We start from the raw sequence: 18,815 nt of genomic DNA, 5'->3' as shown, positions 1-18,815 counted from the left end.
AGCATGTGGCCAGAAAGCACAGCAGAGCGCCATGCAGACGAGCGCGGTGATACTGGTAGTAACCTTGGGGCTAGCGGCGCTGACCAGCGGGCAGCAGTTGCCCTCACTTGGGGCACGTGACATCTCACAGCTGCTCAAGGACTCTCAGCTCGTCAAGAGGGAGATCGACTGCGTACTGCAACGAGCAGCTTGCGATAGGCTGGGCAAGAGCCTCATGAGTAAGTGGTACTTTACTTTGCTCATTTTCTAAGGCAAGCATCTTTCCAGTTACGCATCTAGATTTCTGCTAGCGCTCTCAATGTTATTCACGAGCAAATGTTCAAATTAGTGAATATGATTTGCAATGAATGTTACATTAAGAGATTACTCACGTGACATTTGCGAACCGAACTTTTTGTACCTGTGCCACCTTAACCGAAGGTCGTTTTAAGGTTGCGAGGAATACTCGTGCTCTGCGGCACCTGATGAATCTTCGCCATGGAACTCGTGGCCACTTCCTTGAAGCACGAATTCACTCAGCCATTGACAATTATAGCAGTGTAACACTGGGAGGTACTGTTCTCTCCTGCGCTGCGTTTTCGCTGATACTGCAGCCCAAATCTTTAGCTGTAACTCATCCACTGACAGTTGTCTTTATAAAACAAAATCAGTTTACTTTTTCACCTTTGTCATCACACTCCAAAAATCTTGCTATCCCCTGAAAGGAGCAGGATTGTCCTTGGCAAGGGTAACTCACACTTAGTGCGCCCAGTTCTTCGATGACACAAAACCTGAGATGTATTACTTAAGTGACGGGAGCATTTAGATTTGACAACAAAGTAAGTAAACCTGCAACAATACGGCTTTGTTTACAATCATTTCTTGATATGAGCACAAACTAATCGCATACAAATAATGTAATTAACATCAGGTTTTTCTCAATAGCAGAATAGAAAGGATAATACAGACAATGTAGCTGTGACATTCGCAGAACGTTGCTCAACAAGGTTCCGAAAGAAATAGAGTTAACTCAAATGATGTAAGAAGCTTCTTCATGTTTTGTGTAACTTTTAGTTTTTACCACTCCAGTTTCGATAGTTGCTGTCATCTACAGTTCTCACGGGTATCCTCTGCTGGTGATGTTCGCTGTTTAGTAACAAAAGAACATTTCGTAAGACCGAAAAGTTTTGTTAACTTACTTCACTGTCCCTGTAGGTTTACGACTTACAACAGTCTGATAGTTACGTGCTGATCATGAACGCAGTAATTATCTGATAAAATACCTAGTCCACTTGCATCGATACAAGTATGTACTCCGTCTTGGAGAAACAGTCTACGCTAAAAATATGCAGACAACCCAAGTAGTTTTCTACAAAAACTACTGAATCAGTCACTAACGCTCGCAGTTTACATTATTGGCAAAGTGAATGAAGTAACTGCTGTTTTACCGAAGTTACACATTCTTTTGCTTTTTAACCCAAAAACAATGAAGTAAGTAAACCTGATGTTACACTGTCGCTAAACTATCGTAAATTTTAGTACTATATACTTTATTCAAAGGAGATCATAATTTATGCCCAACAGCCTGTTCTGAGCGCCGTAGCTGATGTGAGCATTAAACGCGATCGTAGCGAATTGTTTAGTGAATTTTTATTCCATTTGTTGCGAGTTGTCATCGCTGACGGTTGGGGTAAGTGATACATTCCGCATAAGCAAGGGAGAGGCATAATTTGCAGGATATGCGCTTTCTTCAGGCGGAAACACGCGCATGCGCTTACCGCAACTGTCGCTTGGAATCGTCAACAATGCAATCCTTTTCCGTCGCTTGACATGTGCGAAGCGCCATCATTCGTGGATAGAACTATATTTAATTACGATTATAAGGTCTCCAATAGTATTTCACATACATAGTATGTACAAAGTGTTTTGTTTTACATCCCATGCCGGCAATACCAGATTGAAGGGAACCGCAAATTGATACCAGCTGCAATCGCAAGTTTTACCAGGGTTTACTAATTTAGTGTTAAACAGAAATATTGTGGAATACGAGGGGAACTAAAATTCGCGTTCATGTACAGAAGCAGCACAGCTTAGTTGAATAACTGAGCAATACGAATTTCAGTTCGTATAATAAGCCAGCACATCAATTTAGAAACCATGACGAATGAGCTGAATAACATGGTACTGGTCCCCAACTCCACGAAATAGCTAACAGATCCCACACTGAAAACTTCAGACGAGTCTTGCGGTGAAATCAACACGACTTTTAACCTCACTTTTCCCCCAAAAAAGGATTTAACACAATCACAGTGACCAACAGCCACTTATTTTTTTTTTAAAAATATCCAGTGTAAAACATCACAACAACTGTTATTCAATACTGGTTGAGACTGACCAATTCCTGCCTAGCCTTGCCTTACAGATACGAAACTTCGGTAAGTTTAGGAAGACATGTCTCCACTTATCACGATTTCCAGGACTGGCACGTACGTTTCATTCTGAACTTAAGCTTTAGTTTAACCACAGAGGCTACTGGGTAGGCTTGGTAAATTACAGTAAGCCGAAATCTGTTTTCCTCATTCACTTTACTGAATTACATGCAAATAGTGAAGAACTGGACTACGATGTGATGCTTAACGATTATCGTTCATATTTCCTTCCTCCGTAAATGCAGAAGCATGGACAATTTAATGTAGCTTTAAACGTGAAATCTCTCTCCTCATCAAGTCGGTACTATGATAAACCGCAAAGAAACCACATAAATCCTTTGGTGAAAAGTACGCCTTCATTTGCCCTCTGATATAGATAAAGTAAAAAAATATATCCTAGCACTTCTATTTCCCATACCAAGTCCAATGTATGTATCCACTTTGTTGATTAGTTTTAATTCGAGTAAAAGGTCTCTGTTATCAATACTGCAGTGAGAAAACAGCAGAATTTGATCCGGAAAAAAGTGCGAACTCCTAAAACATTTATGATCTGTAACTAATGCTTTATATTGTCTCCTAGATAGTGTGATTTTCATGTTACAGGGGCGATTCCAGAGGTAATAACCAACAAGTGCAGGAGGTGCACGCCCACACAGCTCGCTAATGTAAACAAGCTGAAGGCCTTCCTCCACCAGAACTATCCGGGTGTCTGGGAGCAAGTGGAGAGCAAGTATAGTAAGGCTTGATCGCACTCTGAAGACTGACTGAGTCACACATTTAATTTATTTATAAACAACATTTTTATGTCGACAAATAAACTAATTCTTTTCAAAAATTATCAGTTTTTGACTGTAGCACTTAGGCTAAATCGTTTACCCCAAAGTTAATCATCCTGTATCGAGCTACTGTTTCGTACTGACGTTGAGAAAGCTACATGTGAAGTATTTCTCTACAGCCTAAGTATTGCACTGCACGTACATCATCTCGCTGAAGTTACAATATTGCCATACAAACGTAAGAAATGTCTGTTCAATACTTGAGACGTTTGGTTAATTCCTGAAAACTTCCTACACATACACCAATAATGTAACATTTACTCCCTAGACGTCTGTGAACAAAGCTCGAATCCCTGTCAGTAAATCGCCTTTCGCTTTGGTAATGAAGCTGAGGAAAACACCAACCGGAGTCGGCGAACACTAATTTAACCGCACTGAGGCATAACTGTGGCATTTAGCCTATCAGAGCGTAGACATGTTCAGCTTGTTGGCCCCTCTCTTGACAAGTGAAGCGGACGAGTTAATGTTCATATGTGCATATATGTTGATTTGATTTGATTTGATTTGATTTGATTTGCAACCTAGCTATCTAATATGTTACTATCCCTCTTTTTCTTTGTTTTTATAGAGAATATTTTGTGATAATTTAATACGAAGTCGAAGCCGATCATGATGCCAGACATTGTCAGTTGCGTTATCCACCTAGCCGTATGAGTTCAGGCTCCAGCGGGATGTAGGATGGAGAGGAAAATATTTATACGCTCAACGTATTTCCCTTTTGTCCTCCACAGACGTTCGGTACCCTTGTTATGATTTCATGACGAAACCGAGGTAAGATCTTTCGGTTGAAGAGCATCTAATGGGAAATCCTCAGTCCTTGCTGACACACATTGACTAGTGAATAATAACATGACTAGCACAGAAGTCGCTCCAAAGTGTTTAGACGGTGTCCTTCAATGGAAAGGGAAACGACAGGCAAAATGAAGCGTTCAGAATAAAGCACCGTGGTGTTTGAACGTCTAACGCAGATAAAACCTACTACTTCATGTTAAGTAAAACTGAAAATCTGATTCGGTAATGCCCCCTTACGAAAAATGTTTCTTGACAGTTTGTCTTTTAGCTACACTGAAGTCAAGTACCCGTTGTTTCGCGAAGTTGTTAGTCTCGGTCCGAAAGATAAATAAAACCCTCAAATTACAAGTAAGATACAAATCTCAGCCTCAGTTGATACAATTATCAACAACTGACAACATTACTGTTACGGTAAAAATAACATTACACGAAGATAATGCTCACTAACAGTTCCGTGCCGTTTTGTTTCCGTTAGCTGTCTCACCAATATAGTTGAGCTTTATATATGTCATACTTCTCACAAGAGGAATACCTCACAAGAGACACTAACATCCGCCTTGCTCCAAGTAACGTATAGTTCACAGTAACTCTGAAATTGTAAAAGCTTAAAATATGTGATAAAAATACTTAAAAAACGCCCCATGAGTATAATCTATAATAGAAGTTTTGCTGTCAAACATTATTTAAGTTTTTGTAAACGGTATGTAACTAAGTCTAACACGACCTATGCCGCTAATGAGTTTTTAGACGAGAACCCGGTCCACTAACTCACTTGGTGGTTTAACATTCCGTTGAAAACGCGCTTATTAAACACGGGACACAGTTTCTGATTAAGCAACGATGTGAAATCATATCGGTCGTGTCATTTTTAAAGGAATTATTCCGTTATTTGCTTTAAACGATTTTGGGAAACAAGGAAACCCCAAATCTGAATGGCTGGACGGGGAACTGGATCGCTGTCCTCCCGAATACGAGTACAGCGGCTAAGCACCGTACCCCAGTGCTACAACCATAACGGTAAACTAATTTATGTTCTATGAAAATAGTTACCATGCATTGAAGCAGAAATATCATCGAGTTATCAGTTGATAACTTAAAATTATATTACTTCAGTGCAATGTGAATCTTGACAGACCCGCCTGCGAAAGAGCTAACAATCCCACCGTATTCTGTACGTGTCCTTTCTATGAACACAACTACCACAGTTCAACAAGGTACACATTCTTTGTTAAGAAGCGGTGTTAATGACTGTCGGCGGAAATGACAGCAATTTGTTGAATGTCACGTGCAACATGTTTCTAAAAATACACTGACAGCAAGTATCTGAAGAGTTTGTAATATGCTCTACAATATATAAAAGATTTTTATTGGCTGGCATAAAGCTGCTGCTGCTTTCATGGGATCGTTAGAAAAACGTATGTAAGTGATATCAGAACAGAAATGACGTTTTAATTTATTGATGTACGAGTATTTGAGAAAACCGAGCGAGGTATGAATCCTCTTAAGACAATACTCCCCGCTGAGTTCGAAACAATTCTATATTTTTTCAAAACTTTAATAGCCTCTCAACAGACTCTTCATAGAAGTCATCTTCCCGCTCATCTAGATACACTCGGTATCTAATATTTTTGCGAACGAAAATGGCGGCTGCTCCAGATACATTGTCTGGGGAAACGAAGATTTAAATGAGTTGCTTTCTCACGGCTAAAAAGTATGGATGGATTTTGTCAGCCCGGAAGAACATGTCCAGTCTCGTCACAAAAGAGGAAACTACCAGTAACAATGGTAACGTATTTGCCACAAAGTTAACTTTTGTCCATGTAAAACAGCTGAGAATTGATCATTGCTACACTAACGGCGTAGATGTGTCTGAAATTAAAAAAAAAAATAGATTCAAAATTATTATTCACTTATTCAGGACCAGAATACTGTAATCTGGCAGAACAAATTCAGTTTCATCGTATGCCTCTGGTAAAGTGAACACACATTCATTAAAACACGTGTACTCGAAATTTTTCTTCAGCGCTCATTCATGAAACGATGTACGGATGTGTAACTGCTGCGGTTTCCTAGAAGAAATAACATTTGAGTAACTAGTACACCGAAAGACACAGCTGTAATAGTTTGAGTGCTATTGACTTCGATACGAATGCATAACGCAAAGAAAAACATAACTACCATTACAAAAACAAAAGTATTGAAGTTTTGTGCATTAGGGACATTTCTTACGCTCCCATATATCATCCAAAAAGCAATGGCGACCGAGCTGAGTGTGCTACCAACGCGACGCCAAAAGGAACTAGAGAGTTATGCTTGAACGTCGTCCGATGACATCCAAGAACCGTTATCACTTTCTCTGCGTCAGAAGACGGAAGCAGCGCATGCTAACGCCTGGTCGTATAATAGCTTCTACGTAGAACGTGTGTCTCACGTTATGCTGTCTCACAGGGCCGCGAATTCTTGTTCCAAGCTGTTCAGTTCAGCAAAACAACTAGAAAGAACTTAACGATTTAAGAACTGTAGAATACTCTTCCAAATTATATTACAATAAATTTTGGCAGCATTCCAAGACCTGAGATACAGTAACAGCTCCACGAGAGAAGCATTAATTCACCTCGTTCAAACTGACACAGCTGTGGCTCAAAGTACTGTGATTAAAATACAATTTCGTACATCATTTTCAGTTCATATTTCAATCGAGTCCTGTTCAAGGTACTGTCTTTTTTCGCCTTTTTTATGATTATATTATTTAGCTTGGTCTACCGCGTTTCAAATACAAAGTGAAACGTAGGCAGCTGACCGCGAGAGAGACACACACACAGAGAGGGTGTGTGTGTGTGTGTGTGTGTGTGTGTGTGTGTGTGTGTGTGTGTGTGTGTGTGTGTGTGAACGCGCGCGCGCATCTTGTTCGATATATTCAATAGTTCCAGAAGTGTATCAGCTTAATAACTGAAGTTAACTAGAGTCATTGGTAATGCCATTCATAAGTTAAGCACAATTCCCGAGAATCGCAAGTTTTCTGCCACAACGACTCTCTCAACGATGGCACTGAGATTGTACGATTCCTACTTGTAAATCGGTCAACCACTTATATTTCTTTCTTAGTGCAGATGTGTAATTATACAAGCGATTTTGAACGTTCTTTTAGTGCTTAATGGGTGAAATGTGTCTCATTGCCAAGGACACTCTGAAATTTTCCCGCTTTGTACTACGTGCTAATCACTTATGCAGATTATCTCCAATAACTGTAAATTAGTGATTATTTTCTTTCTCTACCCTCTCAGCACTTAAATTATATGTCTGTAAGTAGCCATACCAGCCGACAAACATTATTAGTGAAAATGCTTCTCTTGAGCTTAATCAAGGCATTCATGTGAGTATGTGTGATCTCCGTGAGCCATAATCATTTTTATCTATCTCCTTTATAAGTAAGTGTCTTTGCTTTGTTCATGTCTTCTTGGGTCTTGTGTGCGATATGTGTTATACGTCTGTTCGTTGTATATCATTTATCACAGAGTGAGGGCAGTAGAATGTGCTGGTTTGTTTGACGATGAAGTAGTCTATTACAGTGTGCAGCAATTTGTCAATACAAGTAGACAATTGGCGGAAACCGCGTGCGACTGCACTCTGAGGAGGTTACAACGTTTAAGAGTTGGTTTGATTGGCTGTTCTGGCGTACAAAGTGACGAAGTGGTTAAGAGTTAAGGAATAACGTGTCGTTATCTGAACTCCAGGAAACACTGTTGTTCAAAACAAGGCTTGTTTTACTCAATGAAGATACGACCAATTATTTTATTAAAGTTCCGAAGATGAAATAACATGAGAACTACGGAGACAGGGCAATCGGGAACGTGCTTATTCTCGAAAGGCTGGTAAAATGTGTCTTAGAAGTAGCTGAAACAAAGATAACAAGGCTAGAACGAAGAAATTCCTACTACTGATCAATCTTCACATATGCACATAAAAGAATCAAAAACTGCAGTGGACTTGTGGCAGAAACTGAAATCGCTGTTTGACGACTCTGACTTTGCAAGAAAAACAAACTTATTTGGTTCAAATGGCTCTGAGCACTATGGGACTTGACTGCTGAGGTTATCAGTCCCCTAGAACATAGAACTACTTAAACGTAACTAAACTAAGGACATCACATACATCCATGCCCGAGGCAGGACTCGAACCTGAGACCGCAGCGGTCGCGCGGTTCCCGCCTGTAGCGCCTGGAACCGCTGGGCCACTCCGGCCGGCGAAGAGTCTACATACAAGTAGTAGTTTTCCTGCTCACAGCGGTCCGGTTCTAACACAGCTTTTTCACCGTTTCTTCTTTTTTGTGAACAAAATGGGCTGTCATATTAAAGCAACGAAGGCATATGTCGACGAAAGAGGGGCACGACTGTTCGGATACCATGTAAGGACAATATATTTTAGATCCATTTAAACAATGAATACAATTTGTCATCTGCATGGGGTGAGGGGAGAAACGTCATCCCAAATACAGATACAGAGCACTTTTATAAAAATTATATCTAAGCAGAACAAAATCAATTTTATTTCATTTCACACACAGAACATGAGAGACTAAAACACAGGACCCAGTGAGGTTTCTGAAAGACGACTTGGCAGTTTCATAAAGAATTCCCTCATTTTTTCTCGATGGTAATTACACATCGACACGCTATCGCTTCGTATCAGGGCAAAACAAAATGATGTGATTCAAGTGACTTGGCTATGTGATTTTTGTGTGTATTGTCTCCGGGAGAACCACACTCGTACTCTACACAGGAAGTTAGACATCCTTTGGCAGTGGTTACGAAAGCAACGCAGCTAACGCCGACCAGAAGTGCAGACAGACTGGGTGCACGTCAATAACTGAGGACTGTGGCAGGAGATGGAGCATAGCCATCCATCATAGACTGCTATCGCAAACGGGTCTCGTATAGCACATGCGACACACGGTTCCACTGGCATCAACTACAGCAGTTCTACGGCACCAAATATATCCAATTGCACTGACGCTGCACAATTCTCCACCAACTGTAGACCTATTATTTGGACTAGCTTCAGTGCTGCTACCAGGGAACAATGGTGGGGTACAGAAACGCAGACCATCGGGTACACACATACTTTTATTGAATTTTTTTCTAAAAGGGAACGTTTTTTACTTTTAGCTGGATTTTATTAGGATATCATATTGCACAGGAATGTCTCCTCCTAATGAGTGAATGAGATTCTGCTGGCTTCAACTATCTTGCGTAAATGGGCAGTAAATGCCTACTTATAGAGATTGTTTCTGAAGAAATATTTTAATCATTTAATATAACGAGCGCTGAAGATAGAGCAATACAGCACCGTAAGAATAGGCTATCTAAAAATATTAAAAAATGTCGTCTGCTATAAGTGCCACGCTAGAGAAGTTGAGATATAAATATCTGGTTCCTAAAAGGAGTGTCACGAACAATACTGACGCGCTAATCTTATTAATGACGCACGTCCGGACAATCTATGTACAAATTTTCGAGGGTTTCTGATAGTCTTCAGAGTGCTGCGCTGCTCCTCTCCGAATGCATCCAAAATACAATCAAGTTAGATATTCAGAAAACGGTAATTCCAATCACACAGAGATCATGTAAGTACCATAGAAGACAAGAGATGAAATGGAAATATTGATAGCAAAACCTACTGCAGATACTGAAGTGAAAATTTTATTTGGTGGTGGTGATGACGACGATGAATATGCTAAAGGGCGTTCTATACCGAACAGTGCGAAAATTTGTTGATGGTAGATATTAATAAGGACACGAAATTACTTAATATGTTATATTGCTGAAGTAACATTTTTTAAGCAGAAAGGCAAAACAAAGACAAGTGTTTTTGGACTTCTAGTTGAGAGTTCGGTGCACCTGTGTTGGATGTTCAACCGACAGCAAGCGTGTCAGAAGCAGTAAACTACTGGTAATTCCATAGTACAAAGACTGTCCCAACCATCACTACACAAAGTTATTTGGAATCACACAAAACGAAGCTAAATCTGGATGTCTGGTGATAAAATTAAACTTGCGTTCTTCCGAACGCACGAACTCTTATGCTTATTACCCGAGTACATCTTGCTCCTACATTCACCGAGGTGTATCGTCGTAGGTAGTTGTATCTGTGTCCACATGACATGAAGGAGTTCCCACTCGCAAGCGCTAGTAGATGGAATCGCCTTGAAGTTACAGCAGAAAGCGAGCATCTGTCCCACGCTGTGGCTTCGCCAACAGCGCTCCGCACTACACGGAATCGATATCCTTCGGATGGGCGCGTGCACAGACGCAGCACGCCGGGGGCGCTGGATTCGTGATCACAATGTGCCGCTGTTGCGGTGGCGCATTTCGTGTTTACTTCCCGTGAACAAACAACTCGCTGTGCGCATGCACGAGACTGCGTGGGCGGGAGGGGCAACGCTGAAAGGGAGGCCCTGCAGAGTGGAGCAGAAGGGACGCATACTGCACGCTCTTTGCTCTGCACAGTTTACTGCGCTGGAGCAGGAGCGCAGCTGGCGTGACTGAGCGTAGTCCTAGGGGAGCGCGGAGCGCTGTTCTGTCTCACAGACTGCAAATCGTTAAAGAGGCCTCTAAACGACGCAGTGTACCTACAACACAGAGATTAACTAGTTGTCTCAAATAATGTTAACGTATTTTATCACTACTTCTTGCAATCATGGCTTCAGTAATAGCACAATGTGGATGTTTGACAGCACTAAGATGTTTAGTGTAAAATTCATTGAAAGGGATTACTATACGCTATTACACTTACACTTCGCTGTTTTCATAATTTATTATACAAAACTTAGTGACAACAACGTTAACCATTTTCTAATACCGTCTCAGTGGCAATTTAGCAAATTTTAAATATTATTAACGAGAAGTCGTAAAATATCACAATCTGTACAAGCCGTTGAGTGGCACTCACTGCACCAAATGTATCATTAAATTTTTTCGTGTTCTTTTTGGCCACATACAGAACGACTTACAGCCTCCTCCTGTCGTTCGCTTGTGACTCCCGTGAAGTGTGAATTTCCAGTGTAACGGATCTCTCATTTGTTTCCTTTACTTGAGGATTACCTTACGGCCAGATTTAGATGATTGTACCTTTGACTATCACACTGGTGAAATCCGTTTAATCGTAGGCGATATTCCTAGCGTTGGAAATATTTAATTTTTCTATTGCTATGGTGTATCAGTCACCGCCTGGATGAAAAAATACCTTATGAATGATTGGAAATAGTATGAAAGCTGAGGTTGTTAAACTATTTCATGTAAGTGCTCGATACTGACGTCAACAATTTATCATGAGGAACAGAAAAGGTCGTAACTAATATGCAGTTCTCTTCATCTAAAGGATTCGCAAAAGAAAGCTACTGTGATTCACGAGTGAGTAACGTTAATTCATTCAGGACTATTTGGATAATAAACTAATCTAAATATAAACAATGACCATATACTACGAACACGGAACTTGGCTCACGAATTTTTAAATTATGCTGAAGGACAGTATTTCTACACCTTCCAACCATGTGAACCATCCCACATATTTTTATGGAAATAGTCGTAAGAACACTTGAAATGTAACTGGCATCAACAGTGACCTAAAACTGTAGAAGGAAGAACAAGGATTCCAATCTGAATTCCAAAACTGATTATGTAATTAATAATTTCTGCAGTTTGGATTAAAACTGCAGGAACGGGATATATTTTAGATTGCCATCTGCAGCGATTTATCTACAAAGCAAAAGCTCAGTTTCGACAGGAAAGGGCACCTACAATAACCCATCGTCGCTCAACTATAGTGTGTGTCCCAAGACGCAAACTAATTAACATTTCTATTGCCGTTTTTCTATCCGTGGCAGTATCGAAATGTTCAGTTTGTTTGAAAACTCCTGCTGCAACCATTCAGTAATAACTTTCTTCAAGCTGTCCTTTTAGCTTCAGTGCAGTAAGTGTACATTATTGCTCGTGCATCTAAATGCGTCTCATGATCGGTGCAGTTTTGGAATTAGTGCTGCAGCACAAAACCATTACCCAGTGACAGGAACCAGGGAATATGTCGTAAATCTGAGAGCGCCAAAATTCACCAGCAGTTTTACTGCCTATTCTCATCTATAATCGACCCAGGCAGTTATTTCTCACAGATATCTCAAGACAAATTATTAAGTCAAAATACTTCTCCCTATTCTTCAGTTCTCCACGAAAGTATGACGTACCATCTGAAATGGAACCAAAAGACAAACCTACTCAACCTACTTTTTCACAATAGATCAAAGCCTCGCCTTAAGACGATGTGTTTATTGTCAAACATGCACTTCATTAATTATTTACTAAGAATGTCCTGTCAATATTTTCGATCTTTTTTGTTGTTTTTTCGGTAGAATTGCGTCCCCTGCACTTTTTTCAATTAAAAGAAACAATCACAAATTGTTTTACACGTAATTTTATCTTTTTCATACAAATTTAAATTTTAATTCTCTTCATAACAGCGACACTTTCTAGCTATATTCTTTATGCTTCCATACTTATCACAGTAATGAGTGAAAATATTACCAATGCTCCAATGAACTCGAACTGAACATTAAACTCTTGTGTAAGACGTTTATTACTAGGCTCCGGTACGCAGAAAGGGCAAGGGCGAGGAGTCTCTAGTGCACGAAAGAACGAATATTAGCGTTTGGTTGTTTGAATGATATGGGAGAGGAGACCCAACAGCGAGACATTGATCCCATCGGAGTAGGGAAGGATGCGGAAGGAAGGATTCGGAAGGAAGTCGACCGTGTCCTTTCAAAAGAACCATGCCGGCATTTCCTGAAGCGATTCAGGGACATCACGGAAAACCAAATCTGAATGGACGGACGCGGGTTTGAACCGTCGTCCTCCCGAACGCGAGCCCAGTGTGCTAACCACTGTGCCACATCGCTCGGTCGGTTTAGGCTTTAACATTCCATCGACGACGAGATCGTTAACGACGAAGCACAGGGTGAGGACGGGGAAGGAAACAGACCGTGTCCTTCTTCATATTTAGTTTGAACAACACTGACACTGAATAAGACCGATCGATACACAATAGTAAACCTACCTCGTACAGGTCTGTTCGATCAAGAACATGAACACAGCGCCAGATGTTCTGGTTTGCATCGTATGTCAGAAACAGTGAATAACAATGTAATAAATGGAGGTTATTGTTGGAGTATTTTTATAAAATAACCATCACCATCGTCAGTGCTTTGTCAGCTGCAACAAAACGTAAATAAGTCTTATCCTCCTCCTTCAAGCAGTAACAAAAACTTGTATTTAAAAAAAGGCTGTAGGCACCCTGTTTGCTTTCGTGGCTGCAAGTGAGCTTCCGACAACTTCGCACGCCAAATGTGCCAGGACACAACTATGCGTGGGAGCCCTTTCTCCGCGACGCAGGTGGAGTCAGTAGACAACTTCAAAATCAATACCGCACACAAGCGGACTGGGTAATTTCCAGATGTGGGGAGGGAGACATGTATAAGACAGCTAGAAGTATGAGAAATATTAAGGAACGAGAACGTCTCCATTTGTTCTTTCTTCACTTACAAGTGGGCATGTTATCCTCCCACACTGTCAGACCTTCAGCCAATTTTGGAAAGAACGACGTTTTAGTCGGGCTAGGCCGATACCGGATGAAATTGGTCATGTCGGTTGAAATTATTGCGATTGTGTTGGCTAAAAAGTTATTTTCAAACCTTCAGACAAAATGTTTTTGCCAAGGCGATTCCCCTGCCTAACACTGACGACTGTTCCTAATGGAGTCTTGTGTGATAATAGACCAATACGGTTGCAAGATACAGATATCTCTTAGAGGAGGGGTCTCCAAACTTTTTAGTCCGCGGGCCACATTGACTCCTCCACGAAGTCATAAGGGCCAAGATCTACCTAGTGGGATTAAAGCACACTAGCACTCCATGATCACCGTAATGTAAGGCGAAAGGAAAGATGAAATCTCAAAAATCTAAGGTTGTAGGAATAGATAGCACTGAAACGAACTACTATTTTTATTTAATTACATAATTTTGATTGGTGGACTGTATGTATTTTACAAAGTAATCAAAAGGAAGTGAAACCTCGCTTCAGAAGCATCTTCCATAATTATTGACTACTAAGGCTAGTCGCCGAAGTGGAGTCCATTTGAAAGACTTGCACCACACTCGTGAGTAGAATAAAATGCAAAGAATTTTTTACTTAAAATGTTTTCGCCAAACTAGTCTGTTAACCATTCTTTTTTTTTCACTATCACACGGAGAATGGTCTGTCTGTATATTGTGGATAGCCACAAGTTTAACCATGACCTTCCGCTTTGTAAAGATAGAGCTGCAACAGTGTCGCGGTGTATTAGTCGCGATAGGCCTCGAAACTCAATTGTTAGCAGTATAGGTACCACCTAAAATATTTGGCGGGCCGGATACCGGGGATGTCTGGCCAGCTAACACGTGCCGGTTTCGGCCCGCGGGCCGTAGTTTGGACCCCTGCCTTAGAGCCACGGTTTTCAACCTTTTTGAAGTCGTGTCTCCCCTGACCAACTACGTTGTTTCCGTGATGCCCCTGTAGGATACCGTGTAAAATTGAAATAATTAATAAAAAGTTACCAATAATATACTACTTACTTCAGTGATAAACTTGAGCTTGCTTTTTGCTACAAAACCTGTCAAATCATGGCACGAAATCAGATACAGCTACCCTCATTTCCATCACCACAGGAAGTCTTGCTGCACTTGGTTTTAATAACAGCCACTGACGAAAACCACCTTCGCAAAGGCAGGAGGCTGCAAAAGGAATTAATACCTTCCGTGCTTTCTAGCTCAAGCTTGGAATCTCTTTTCTCACTGATTACCTAAACGGTGACATTGATGAAAACTTCACTTTTAGTGTAGAATCTGATGAATGTTGTAACGATTCCTCCTCTTCTGCACCACTGAACTTCGAAGGAGAATCTTACTGAAGGATTTTGAACTCAGTGAAAGCTATCACAGTTTTCAGGAAAGTGTTTTTCAAAATTACGTTCAGAAAATGTCCTTCAATCATCGAAAAAATATGTGCTGAAAGGCTTGTCTCATTATTGTTAATAAAGTGCTGCAAGACGAAAAGTATTTCATTTCTCAAGAATCGTTCATTTTTCTGCTCCAAAGAAAAGCTTCTTTCTGAAGGCCCAAACTTTATCAATAGGCTGAAAGAAACGAGTTTCTCTACATCGCACTGATTTTTTGTGTGTGTTTTAGTCCTCGAAGATATATAAGTATGCGACCTTTAATAGAATGTCAGTGTCTTAGAAGCACTTCCAGGTAAGTACATACTTCTCGCCCAAGTTAAAAAAAGCGCGTTAACATAAAACGAGAGAGATATATGTTCACAACCACCACTTCGTGACAAATCTGTCTAAAAAATCTATCTTTCCGAGGACAAGTTATTAAAAGTTCACAACATTTATAACAGTATGCAGTATGTTATTTAGATCAACACTCAAATACTACGGAACAAGTGCTTCGCCACGGATAATGCAATGGGTCCGCATAATAGTTGGAGCTTAGTCGCTGATAACTGCTCTTATACCACTGCGGACCATCAGTGCACACACCAACAAAGTGAGCCCAGTTAAGTTGTCCACGATTTCGAACAAATCTTTGCCTGTCGTAAAAGCATTTATTTCCTTTAAAAAATCCATCATTCCGTTACTTTTTTCATCAACAAATAGCACAATGAAAATTAAATGAGCATCTCTACTGCTATCAATGACCTTATCAAGCTGCAAACGAAAATCCCTCACCAGTTTTTTCTATAATTTTTCACGAAGATCCTATCTTACTTCTTGAATTCGATGACACGGTAGAGTCAGGCAAAACGCTGGGCTAAAGCTGTTTTGTCATTGATTCTCCAAGAATAATGGACACCATGTCAAATAGCACACGGTAGAATTATTCCTCCTGCAATCGTATGGGCTTTTTTACATTTTGCTACTCGCAAACTACACTGTATGTCGCTAGATGAGGTTTATTCGAGATTTTCTTCTGCTTAGAAAATTATAGCTTTTCTCCTTTCGTTTGACTCAAGTTTTCTACAAAAAATTATTATCTTGGTTTGACCATGTCGTTCTTATGAACACTTTCTAATAATTTTCTAAGTATAATACATTCAACAGCGAGTACTTTCAAGCACAAGACCACTGTGAACCGTCTTCATTGTTCAGAACACTGCACGTGAAACCAGCAAGCGTCGTTTTTCTGTATATTCGTTTCGTACCTTCATTACCAATTTCCCTGTTGTCCTACGCAAGTTCTCGGTTTTACTTCCTAATGACAAATTTAAGAACTTTTCAATAGTTTATCGTCTTTATCAACATACTAACGAGTCTCTACATAATAAAAAAATGGTTAAATGCTCAACAGTAACTGCTGGTGCAAAGTACTAAGTGTAGCGCGCGATAGTTCAGATTCGAAGTTGTGACTGCTTCCGCTGGCTGGTCAACGTCTGTAAAGCAATTCCAACGAGGCTACACAACTACCTTCTTTGACCCCCATCTGGGAAACAAATCCACGGCGCCCCAGGCGGTTATTCATGGCGCACCATGCCTGCGCGGCGCACAGGTTGAGTATCACTGCCTTAGGGGAAACACACATTCAGAAACCAGAAGAAAAATTTTAAAAAATAGTCAGGAACCAATGGGACTCATAAGTTACCGCTATTGTATAGTATGTTCACCATCCGTGATGGAGTAAAGGCATTTTCGGTTCGTCTCCAGTTCTTTGAGTTAAGCACTGATTGTAAAGGCACAGTTTCACAAAATACCATCAGCTTTACGAAACAGTCAGAGTTACATATAAATAGACCCATTATTCTTGCCCTATTACAGAGGCCAACGGAAAAAAGGAAGTTGACAGTTAACATTCCACGATATCACTATCACAGATGGAACGCTAGCTCAGTTGGAGTGGATACTGAAAGAATTGGCGTTTACCGTGCTGCTAATCACTGAAAATAATTTAGAGAAACTACGGAACACGAAAACACAATGAAAGAACGAGGATTTAAAACCCACTCCTCCAAAATACGAGGGGTGCTTGTAGTTATTACACCACTTCAAGCATAGTGTAGATGATACACGCATAGAGTCTAGTAATATGGCAAATTAAATAGTATTTGGCGACTGAACGGGCCTGACTGGTGAATTTACTCTTCGACTCAACATCTTTGAGTGGCATCTAACCTATCAATACACAGAAAGTAGTTAACTCATCTTCATCGTCATCACCATCACCACCACCATCACCAGCCAGCGGACATTCGCTGCTGTATGAAGATCTGTAGAGTTTTCATGTACTACGATTATCTGCAAACTGCATCCATGTTGCTGAGGTATGTTATCGAATGCTAGCTACTCATCTTCCATTACATCATTGCCTCAGTCTCTTCTTATCTCTTAGAATCTAATAAATAACTTCCTTGGTCCCTCTACCATCCATTCGGCTGGCTGAAGTACCATCCACGTCTATTTCATTTTCGTTATGGTTAAGTCCACTCTAGTTCGTTCTCCGATCCATTTGCTTGTCTTCCATCTCTCCTAGTAGTCGCGACCTGTATCTCTCCAATGATCTCTGCATAATCACAACCACATTCGAAAAATGTTAACACACACTGATTGTACAGATACCTTTTCAGATGCACCAAAAGTAGTTGTTACGAGAGCACGCCTGCATTATTTTATTCTTATATTTATTTGTTTTATTTCCACCTCATTACATTCTAGCCCAACTGTGCCACTTAAAATTATCAGGATGATGGAAGTACGTTAGTTGATATTGTAGTGTTAGTAGTGGAAATAAGTCAGTTAAAATGGTGGGATTGGCATTTTATTATTCATTTATAAAGAACTACACTGGAGCATACAGTATTATGAGCACTGGTGCAGGCACCATCCACCTTCTGGGAGAGGGTTGCTGATTTGGTGGAGGAGAGCGGGGAGGGGCTGGGAGAGAATTAAACGCAACTGCGCAGTCGTTGACTGGGAATGAGAGCAATAGTAGTGGAGGAGCTGACACATTTTCCTGATCACAGCTGCAATCTGGGACAATTTTCTTGCACAATCTGCAACTGCGTAGTGCGCATGAATAAGCTGTAAAACCCCAGAACAAATCTGAGTTTTTCCCCACACATTCGAATCCAACCAAGCTACGTAATTGCATTTTTCCCATGCAGCTGCCTGAGCTGAAAAGAAAAATGATACAGTGAGGTATGGCTGTGTATGCTGCAGGTATCAGCATAAGAATACGTCAGGTGTGACCCTGTGATACGTAGACCATGTTGTGAATGGGGTACATGTAATAAGATATCCCCATGGGTATGGCAGTTTGCATGGTAAAATTGTCTTCAGACAATATGTAATTATTAGTTTGTGGTGTGCGTGTGTGTGCATGTGCGTGTTGAAGTTGCTGCTACTGTCGCAGATGAGTATCATTGACTACCTTCTAACGAAACCACAGTTGAAACGTTAAGTGCGGAAAGTGTCACGCTTTAATACAACATATGGTTTGAATGTCTGAAAATGTATACAAAATCTTGTTGGTAAGGCATCACAATGCCTGTTCAATCCATTTGCGGTTTTCGAAAATCCTTCACACTGCAGTGGTAAACAGACACTACCCTGCACTGAGTGGCTTCGTCTACACAATAATTCGATGTTAACTGCAGCCATGTTTGGGAGAAATACTCAGTGGTATTAGATGACGACACTGTCT

General features: G+C 40.6%; 2 protein-coding genes across 7 annotated transcripts in view; one reads left to right on the top strand and one right to left on the bottom strand.

Moving 5' to 3' along the window:
• LOC126365236 (ejaculatory bulb-specific protein 3-like) lies at positions 1 to 3,244 on the top strand. The gene is made up of 2 exons (XM_050008126.1): positions 1 to 218; positions 3,012 to 3,244. Exons 1-2 carry the CDS (start codon positions 32 to 34, stop codon positions 3,152 to 3,154), a joined length of 330 nt encoding a protein of 109 aa, XP_049864083.1. The 5' UTR covers positions 1 to 31; the 3' UTR covers positions 3,155 to 3,244.
• Positions 1 to 18,815, bottom strand: part of LOC126365127 (peripheral plasma membrane protein CASK-like) — a 1,978,716-nt gene that overhangs the window by 891,787 nt on the left and 1,068,114 nt on the right. The gene's annotated exons all lie outside the window — the stretch shown is intronic.

Source organism: Schistocerca gregaria, chromosome 1 (genome assembly GCF_023897955.1).
Source record: "Schistocerca gregaria isolate iqSchGreg1 chromosome 1, iqSchGreg1.2, whole genome shotgun sequence".
NCBI classification, from domain to species: Eukaryota; Metazoa; Arthropoda; class Insecta; order Orthoptera; family Acrididae; genus Schistocerca; species Schistocerca gregaria.
The sequence above is the reverse complement of the archived record's forward strand: the minus strand, read 5'-3'. Positions and strand labels throughout refer to the sequence as shown.